Here is a 10,564-nt window from a genome sequence, read left to right on the forward strand (position 1 = left end):
TGGGAAACCTATGAGTGTATGGCAGCATTTTTGTGTAAGAGGCATTACAATGTGCTACCTACAGTACAGTGTCTGCTTCAAACCCCCGCTCTTAAAGCTAAGTGTTGCATTTTAAATGTGTGCTTATGAACCTTGAGTTTCAACAGTACTGGAAATGCACAGCTCCCATGGCCAATATGAGAGTGGATACCTAACTGCAAAACAAGAGCCATTTTCCTAGAGGACATTCAGTTTGACAGTTATAGCTACTCCCTTCTGAGTATTTCAGAATTTTCCTCAGGAGCTGCAAGTACAAAGACTAAGTAGCTATATGTGAAACACTGGCTTGATAGTATAAATTAATTGTATCATTGATTCCTGTGACATCCTTTGACATTCTTAAATTCTCTCTTGCATTAAGTGTCTCCTTTTAAAAATTAAGGTATAAATACTTATTTATGTACAAGTTTGTAGAGAAATCTAATGGCTTAAAATCACTCAGCCTATCTGGAATGTTAATGATATTTTTATCTGCACTGTGAGCATACAAAGGGAATTACTGAATTAGCAGGTACTATTTCTGTTTTTGTAAGTACCGCATAAAAGTGAAAAATATAAGCCACATCACTCACCAGATAAATACATTTTAAAAGGGTGATTTATTAAAATCCTTAATGACAATTTTATTGTAAAAGGTTGGAAGTTCTCTCATTTTGTTTGAAGAGTGGTGTGGTCTAACTGTACTTACATATGTGACATACACGTTTTTTCACTTACATAAGTGGTCTAGTTCCAATTACACACTGGGAAGAAAATACTCATAATTGCAACAAATGACTTCTCAGTCTGTCTTGCATTGGGCAAACACTTTTGCAAAACATACTGTTTCGGTTTCTCCTGTCCCTAAAATTAGAATAATGCTTATCTAGAAAAATTAACATTAAAAATTAATATTTCATTCCCAGTATTATCTGAAATTATTAGAGCATTACCCTATAATTTTATCATTCTCTCTCCATCCATAAGGAAACCACCATGCATCATAGCTGTCAGCACAGAAGAAAGAAGTCAGTTGCTTCTTCTTCCTAATCCTCAGAGTACTCTCTTTTGTTTATGTCCATGGTAGTACATCAAGTCAGTACAGAGATCTGAAGGGCAAGAGGCACAACAAATGTTCCCAGATTCAAATCTCATGTTATTCTCTGAACTACACTGGGACAAGTTTCTCAGAGATCCAGACCATGCTAAGGGAACAAGCTGACCATTAAACCGGTAATTCTGGGACAGAATTTGACACATCTCTAGCACTCTTTAGTCATTAGTGGGGGTAAAAGTGGAAAATTAAGAAAAAAAGAAGAAAAACACTTTGAAAAACAGTCCTACTGCATGACCTTCTCTTTCCAAACCTCTTCCCGAATGTAGTCCCATAGAAGAAGGTACAGCAGGCCACACCCACTAAGATTTCAGATGCTGCTATGACACCATGATGTCTTTTTAATTCTGAAAGTTTTATTTTCAGCTTCTATGCAGACTTAAAATGCAGACAATTAAGTTCTGATACACCTGAAGTGGGTTATTGCATCATTGTGTGAATGAAATGCCTTCCCTGGGACTAGCTGTGGAACCAGTTGTGTTCAATACTACAGTATTTGATCTTGAAAAAGATAACAAAAATGATGTATCTTGTAGGAAATATAACAGGAAAAAAAAAGAGAAATATTGCACTGATTTAATGCTCCAATTAGCTTAACTGCTACTTGAATTTAATTAAATATTGCATTGCTGTAAGATGTTCATAAATGATGTGCAAATGTACATGTACAGAGGAATGGCACTAATTTGAGTGATTAAGGCTCAAAGATTTATTAAAGGATTTCACAAGATCTGTAGTAACCAAAAATGTGATCACAGAAGAGAGTAAGTCTTACAAAAATGCCTGTCTTTGTAATGAAGCTATTACTGCTGATACCAGGGTTTGTATTTTAATTTCTGGTTTCTTGCTTCATTCTACACTGTGATATTCAGGCATCTCTTGAAATGCCTCACTTCTGTGAATAATCTTACATTTCCCCTGGCACTTTGCAGAAAGCAAGGTGCTCTGTTATTTTCAAAATTCTGTGCCCTCTGAAGTGCATGAGAGTTTGACACTGACTCCTGTGGGATGTCTCGGAGCATATACAGCACTGTGTGCAGACAAACTGCAATTTAATTGCTTACTTTGCGTCCTTTTCTCCAAAATACAAAATTTCATTGCAGACACAATTTGAATACCTTTGTCACATTGAAGAGAGAAAGAATTAATTAAATCCCAGATTGTCAATCAAGCTGAGAACACAATATGGAAATCCCTGTTAAACAGAAGGCAAGTAGCAGTGCTCAAATTGTGATAGAGACTAATGTATCTTGTGAATCAAGATGCCATCTCCAATCTGTAACATAATGAAATGCACAGATTCCTCCCTGCCCCCATTCCCACTCTTTTTGCTCCAGTCTGAAGTGCACTCTGTAATGCATTATTAAGCCAAATTCTGACCCAGTTTCTTAATTATCTGTAAGCTACAGAGAACTTGTAACAGAATATTAACTAAGGCAAGAGATGTAATACAGAAGAATCCATGATGGCATTAGAGAAAATCATTAGCATTTTGCTAACAAAATCCTTCACATTGTAATATTTAACTTAGCCTAACATGCAGAATTTATATTTTAAAGGGGATAAGCCACCAAAATAACCCAGGGAAAAAAAAATAGAAATTAAATACAAATGTTTGGAGAAGCATTCCTGGATTCACAAACTCAAAATACTTATAGCATACTGAAACATTTCTGGAACAAGAAGATTTTTTCCAACCGTTCTGAGTGGATACCATGGACAAATATTACAATCTCATATAACATTATGTGCCCAACTATTTATTTTAGCTGAACTGTAAAATGTAACCTGCTATGGGTTGTACATGTGTACCAAAATGTTGGGAAGTACAATTGGGACCAAGAACAGTCATAGCAGATGACAGTTTGAACAAACCCTCCAAACACTCTTGTGCATGGTTAGTATCAAGTTAGCAGCTGCAGTTTTATACCTCCCTGCACCGCTGCATATTAGCGGAATATGAGAAATTTTCTTGGTGAAAATACAACTACAGATACACAAAACCAGAAACAAAGAACACAAATACTTCTTCCTAAAAAGCTGCAGGCATATGTGAGTTTGAAGACTTGCTGTACCTCTGAAGTAAAAGTGTTTGAGTGAGTGAAAAACATACTGAAAGAGCAATTTATTTAGTGAGAACAATTTTTAATATAAAACATATTTCAAAATTATTTGAGGAAAAATACTTTCCCCACCCCATAATTGAATGATTTGTGGTATGTGCATATAGAAAGTCAAGCTTTAATTGTAAAATTTAGACAGCAGAGAAAGTCTGCAAAATATATTCATAATTGTGGAGCAGGATGTATTTATTCAGTTCAAAGATCAAAGAAAACCCATGTAGTCCCTTTACCATCGAGTTGAAGAGTCACCTAACTGCCGAATACGGAATTTTTATATATGTTTTTAAAAATATTTCTTCCATGAATTCCTCAATGAAGAAATTCTACTATTTCAGAAACAAAAAGAGTCAGTTAAATACGTTTTATTTGTAACAGTGTCAAATGCAGCTTGTGTGGGAAGTTGGTTCTTTGCAACACGTCAGATGATTGGAAAATGCTCGTAAGCTTAATGTACATTCAAGTACATTGCTTCAGTTTGAAGTGTACTTTCGCTACTGAAGCATCTGGATGCATCATTCCTTATGCTAACACTGTGAATTTTGCACTGCAACCTGCCAAATATTCTTCTTCCAGGAATTAAGGTGTCCAAAATTTCTCCAAAGTGATGAATAGCAAGGCTGAGGCACCTTTCACAGATACGGAAAAAACCTCAAGGTCAATATTTTATACTCAAGCACCTAGTCCAGCACACAGGCATTGAGACTAAAAGACCAATTTTCAAAGGCAGTTTCTGTAAAAGTACCACACATTTTTCTATTTTCTTCCTAGGCTAACCTGTGTATTCAGGCCCAAACATTCATACCAGACAATCCTCTACAGAGCACAGACGCCTTTTCTCATGCATTTGCAGTTCGTTTGTGTTTGACTGTAATCAAGCCAGGATTTAGTCAGCTGTCCCTCGACCCAAGGAGAGAGCAACTGTGACTCCACATGCTCCAGCGACAAAGCTGGACACCAGGACAATGTTTACCAATGTCAATGTGTCATGCAAACCATCTGTGACATCCTGACCCCACAGTGTTTGGCTCTTTCACCTCCTGAAGTGCTTTGATCCACAGTGGTGGACTGTGAGGAAATATTCATGGCCTCTTAGGCTGGAACCCATTCTGACCAATGCAGCCATGGCTGGACAGACCACCTAAAGGCCCTGATCTTGTCTCTGTTGGGCATAGAAAAGTCTGTAGTGAAAATATGCTGGTATCTATTGTTCACATCTTAGCATAATCACCAGTGCTATTACTGTTAAATGAAAGAAAGCCCCCTCCCCTAAAAGCAAAATCATCTGTTTAGACACAGCAACATTCTGCTGCCTTGTGTCATGCCACTCCATGGTTGTTGCTATTTCTCTCACAAAAATGTCCAGTATTAGGGTCTTTTGACTTTTCAGGCCTCCATTTCTTCCATCACTTCCATCACAATTGTTCGAGGGCCAGTCAGGATGAGGTTGCTCACTGTCCTGTAATCCACATGGAGAACATTGAGGCCGTTGACAGATACGACAAATTGGCAAACCTGAGGCGAAAGCAAGCAGCAAAACAAGTTATGCATTAGACTTTATTTTGTTAGGTTAATTACACAGATGTACTGTCAACTCCTGGGCAGTCAAAACCCCCAGAACTCTTCACATCATCTCATTTGGTACTTTAAAAAGCCCCCACATTTCTTAGAATTAGTCTGGCAAGGTTAATGTAACTTTGAAACATCACTTCAACTTTCAAATCGGTGGAATTCAACTTTCAAATCTTTGGAATTTTGAAGTCCTACATCAATCATTTTTTCTTATAACAATGATATTTTTTCTTGTATCAGTGATATTTTATGGTATCAATGGTGCTTTGCAAACAATATGGGACATCCAGCTCTGGAGTCCCCAGCACAGGAAGGACATTGACTGCTGGAGGAAGTCCAAAGGAGGCCACAAAGATGATTAGAACGATGGAACACTTCTCTTATAAGGAACAGCTAAGGGAATTAGGTTTGTTCAGCCTGGAAAAGAGAAGGTTTCTGGATGATCTTATTGTGACCTTCCAGTACCTAAAACGAGCCTACCAGAAAGATGGAGAGGGACTATTTTCACAAGGGCCTGGAGTGACAGGTAAGGGGGAAAGGCTTCAAACTAGAAGAGCATTGTTTGGATTAGATATTAGGAAGAAATTCTTTACTGTGAGTGTGGTAAGGCACTGGCACAGGCTGCTCAGAGAAGCCGTGGATGCCCCATCCCTGGAACTGTTTAAGGCCAGGCTGCATGGAGCTTTGAGCAATCTGGCCTAGTGAAAGGTGTCCCTGTCCACAGCAGGGGATTGGAACGAGATGATCTTTAAGGTCCCTTCCAACCCAAACCATTCTATCATTCTATGAAGACAGCTCTGGCTATTGCAGTCTGTTATCCTTAGTTTGTCTTAAACACTTTCTTAGAAATCATTTTAGTCAGCTCTTGGTAATCACAGTAAAAATATGCACCATGTTTCCAGGCTCAGGGCAAGGTCTGGATGATGACTTCACTAGATTCAGTGCCAAAAGCTCCACTGGTATAACATGAACAAAATGGATCCAAATTTTAAGAAATAATATCATGGAAGATGAAGTCAGTACTAAGACAGATTCAAATGTCACTGCCATGTGACTGGTTTTAATTTCCTTCACCAAGTATGGCTTATTAATTGATTTCAAATATGCTAGTATTTTGTTTGTAAAAGCTGTAATAAATACAAACGTTGGAAGTTTTGTATGATCATAGGCCATTTTCAAGCAAAATAGTCTTGACAGAAATATTCTGATGGACACCACTGTATATCTTAAAACACTTAAACAGAGAAAAAGTCACACCAACATTGTAAAAAAACTGCAGGAAAAGAAAGATAATACTGATTCCTCAAAGACATTAAGCCTTCTCTGTATCTAATCATAATATTACAGCATTTGGTAAAAAGGTAAAAAAATGTGTGCAGTGTCTAGATCTGTATTTTTAATGATAAAAATATGGAGCCTAAGTGAATAATAATATTGTGCTGATGTTTCAATGGAAACAATACATTCACTAGAAAGTTATCTTACTCATAAGTCACCTTGAGCCTGTAAGAAAGAAGCTATGAAACAAGTATTACCAGAAATTTTCATGCTTTATTTTATATGGACAGGCTGGATCAATGGGTTGGGGCCAGTTTTATGAGGTTCAACAAGGTCAAGTGCTGGGTCCTGCAGCTGGGTCACAACAACCCCCTGCAGCACTGCAGGCTGGGGAACAGTGGCTGGAAAGCTGCCCTTGGAAGAGGATCTGGGGGTGCTGGTCAACAGCACTGAACATGATCAGTGTCACAACATGTGACTGAACATGAGCCAGTGTGTGCCTAGGTGGCCAAGAAGGCCAATGGCATCCTGGCCTGTATCAGAAATTGTGGCCTGCAGGACCAGGGCAGGGATTGTCCCCTTGTACTCAGCACTGCTGAGGCCACACCTCAAATCCTGTGTCCAGTTCTGGGCCCCTCACTACAAGAAAGACACTGAGGGGCTGGAGCATGTCCAGAGAAGGGTAACGGAGCTGGGGAAGGGTCTGGAACACCAGTCTGATGAGGAGCAGCTGAGGGAGCTGGGGGTGTTAAGCCTGAAGAAAAGGCAGCTCACGGGAGACCATACCACTCTCTACAACCCCCTGAAAGGAGCTGTAGCCAGGTGGGGGTTGGTCCCTTCTCCCAGACACCAAGTGACAGAGCAAGAAGAAACAGCCTCAGGTTGCACCAGGGGAGGGTTAGTGCCAGGGTCTAGTTGACATGATAGGGTTCGGTCATAGCTTGGACATGATGATCTCAGAGGTCTTTTCCAACCTATTTGATTCTGTGATATGAGAAAAAATTTCTTCACTGAACAGGTGGTCAGACATTGGAACATGCTGCCCAGGGAAGTGATAGTACCACCATCCTTGCAAGTGTTAAAAAACCCGTGTGGATGTGGCATCTGGGAACATGGTTTAGTGGTGAATATGGCATGTCAGGCTAATGGCTGGACTCGATGCTATTAGACCAACCAGTCTTTTCCAGCAGTCACAATTCTATCAGTCTATGATTTTTCACTTCTATTTAGGCAGAAGCACAAGACAGAAATGGATGCAGGAGAGGTGGGAAGCAGCTCTGGTGTCTTCCAATGCCACCTCTAAAGCAGATTTTCTCACATGCCAAGTCATTTAACTTTTGTGTGCCAGCTAACTTCCCTCTCAAGTAAAATGTGTGGTGAAACTCAATTCGTACTTGTGCAAAATGGACAGAATGTAGCTATCAATTTAAGAAAAATTATAGTGGAAGCAAACCCAATCGAAAAATGTAACATTTCATAAAAAAATATCACTGATGACTTTTAATCTCTTCTCCTTAGAGCCTCTGCACAGGAAGAGTGGCAGCAGCAGCCCCTGAAGGGATGGTAGACTCTTACACCTTACACCTTACCCTCAGAACTCCTCTGCAGAGCTGAAGATCCTGGAAGTAGCCTTACTGGTAGCCTAAATGATATCCAAAGTATGGCAATCAGTGATATAACTGAGTAAACTCCCATGGCAGTAATCTTTCCTATATATGAATATTTCAGCTGCAAGTAGCATTAGGGAAATGGTTCCGTTTTTGCATGCAGACAAAGCCTTCTAAATTTTAAGGATTTTTATTGAAAAGGTAACCCATCATCCTCTGCAGTGTGTCCAATTAGTATTTAACTGGCATGTCTATTTAGTTTAAAATGCAGATTACTGCAGTATCTGTAGGTCTCAACTTCCAGTGGTATTTCCTGATGCCTTCTACGGCTTTCCAAGATTGTATCAAGTTTTACTGAATTATAGCTCTGGCTCTAAAATAATATTTGGGTTGATTTAAAACAGACCTGCAGAAACAACATTGTCTCTTCTGGCTTAAAGCAATTTTTGGAAGTTGAATGGCTGATGTTTGTTTTACTGTTGCATATTCTCAGACTTCTTGAGTTACTGGAATCCCAATGCATGGAACTCATGTTTGGCCAGGTTCACGCATGCAAGTGTGCAACAGATAAATCTGCATGCTGGATCATGTCATGCATATTTGGGGCCTTTGGGGAATGCTCCTGGCAGAGGAACAGACTTTCAGACCAGCCAGTCACCCACACCAGGGCTGCTGCAATGGGGTAAATGCAGATGGCACAGGCACAACAGTAGTGAAAAGCAATCTGGATGCCAAAGAGTGGCTTTCTTGTAGAAGACAAGAGCTGACACATCTGCATTCTCAATGTATTTGTTTTATCATATGCCCTTGGCAGTACTATTAACCAGCAATGGGTATGGGCTGAGAACAGTTCCCTTCATGCCATCCTTTGCACTGGATCCAAAAGGCATATTAGTTTCATCATTCCCAGTGGAGAGGATTAGATGCAAGAAGTCCTCCCAAGCCAGATGAGGAGAAATGCAGACAGGGGGACAACAGATAGAAAAGCACAGTCCCACCCTAAAACTGCATAAAAAGACCCATGAGGAACAGGAGATGGTAATAAAGAGCCAACCACCATGGGGGCAGAAAGCTCTCTCCATAGTAAGTGCTTGACCAGTGCCCCTGAGGGCTGAGTCTCTGCAAATTCCAACCCAGGCTCCCTCAGGGATGAAGAAATGTGGAGCCATTTGCTGTGTCCTCCAATTCTGGTGATGAGAAAGAGGTTTGCACAGTCCTGAGCCCTCTGTTATGCTGAGTGCCCTCGACTCACTCAGTTTTCTTCTCCCCACCCTGATTTCTCATTCAGCACTGCATCCAGCAAGGGGAAATGAAATGCAGAGGTGCTTTGTGCATTTTGGTCATCATCAATCCTGCCCCAAAAATGTTCACATCATGCATTGCTCTGCTGAAGCTAGAAAACAAGCAAGAGCAAGTGAGCATCCTCAAACCAGCCCTGACTGAATATATCAACCCATACATTATCATCTCAGGAATCTTCTTACGGAGACTGGTCTACACAAACACATTGATTTAATGTTACGTTTATAAAAACACATTTCAAAAAGCTGTAAGGGCTCAACTCATAGCTGCAGCTGTTAAGGGCTTTGTAATTACAAACATGTGAAGTATTTCTGTTGGTTTCCACACATCAGTAACTATAATAGATGATAAACTACAGTTAGAAGAGCCTCAAAGAACCTTTTATTGCACATTTCCTCATTGGTCTCCAAGGAGCTTGACAAGAGATAACCATCCCTTTGTATCCCTTAGACTTCAAGAAATGACACAGCCCAGAATAAATTCCAACCATTTTGTTGGTCAGGATGTGGTGATCTAAAAACCACAGAACTAATAATAGTTAAATAAAGCAACACTCAAATGAAAAAACCCCTCCCTTAATTGATTTCAAATATTTAAGTATTATAGCAATAAACATTTATTGTTGAGTATTTCAATTTCCTGCCACTGGAAACAGCAGCTTATGGAAGCAGGGATAGCAGAAAAGGCACCTCTGTCTTTCTGTGGGTTTTCCATGGCACATACAGAAGGTTTAACCAAATCCAGGTGTCCCTATAAAAAGATAAACTTCAAGTTTGGGTTTACATCTGAACAGAAAGGATCTGGGACTCTGTTGTTTAAAGAAGTTAGCAAAGATTCATCATGCCATTTATCATCGGACTGAAGATGGCAAGGAGAGGCGAGAATAATTTGTTACTGTAACATTTACTGGCCAAAATCAGGATTGTGCTGTACTTGGAACTGTACAACCTTTCCTCCCCCTCACTGGTAATTGCTCTTTCCTCCACAGCAATCTTTGGCTGTCTGCCCCTCCTCAGTCTTGCCAAGCTGCCCTGCAGATGTACATCCACACCCCTTGATTTTCCTGCTGGGAGAACTGCCTGCCAGCCAAACCAAAGCCCCTTCCCTTGCAGGGGGCTGCCTGCACCAGGGCTGGACAGCTGAGCTGGGGTTGATCAGGAGCTGAGATGAGGATGACTGTGGGATCCTTCTAAGGGATGTCAGAGACTGGCTGCAGGCATGGGTGTGGAATTGCGCAACTACCTTAAAGCCAACTATTAAATAAAAACATTGCATACCTGTCACTAATTCTTTGTTAGTTCTGCCTCAGGATGACCTTAATACTTATAAATGCCACAGGAATGTTCTTAGAGGATAGGCAGCTAGACTAGATCTTTGGATATTCAGATGCTGTTTGCACTGTAGGCTTCAGTTAGCTCTCCCTGCGGAGCCAAGCCTGGCTTGCTGGACTTTTCTGAATTTAATATATTAAAAAATCCTTTAAAAATATTCTTTCTTTTCCTAGGCACACTTTTTGAAGGGTGCTGTGAAAGATTATGAAGAGCTGGAAATTC

General features: G+C 40.2%; 1 protein-coding gene across 1 annotated transcript in view; it reads right to left on the reverse strand.

The window, feature by feature from the left end:
* Positions 1 to 619: 619 nt before the first annotated feature.
* Positions 620 to 10,564, reverse strand: part of DEPTOR (DEP domain containing MTOR-interacting protein) — a 76,416-nt gene continuing 66,471 nt past the window's right edge. The window contains exon 9 of the mRNA XM_017746101.1: positions 620 to 4,767. Coding sequence (XP_017601590.1) covers positions 4,639 to 4,767 — 129 coding nt within the window. The 3' untranslated portion in view covers positions 620 to 4,638. The remainder of the gene's footprint in view (positions 4,768 to 10,564) is intronic.

This window comes from Corvus brachyrhynchos, unplaced genomic scaffold (genome assembly GCF_000691975.1).
Source record: "Corvus brachyrhynchos isolate BGI_N302 unplaced genomic scaffold, ASM69197v1 scaffold28, whole genome shotgun sequence".
Taxonomy (NCBI): Eukaryota; Metazoa; Chordata; class Aves; order Passeriformes; family Corvidae; genus Corvus; species Corvus brachyrhynchos.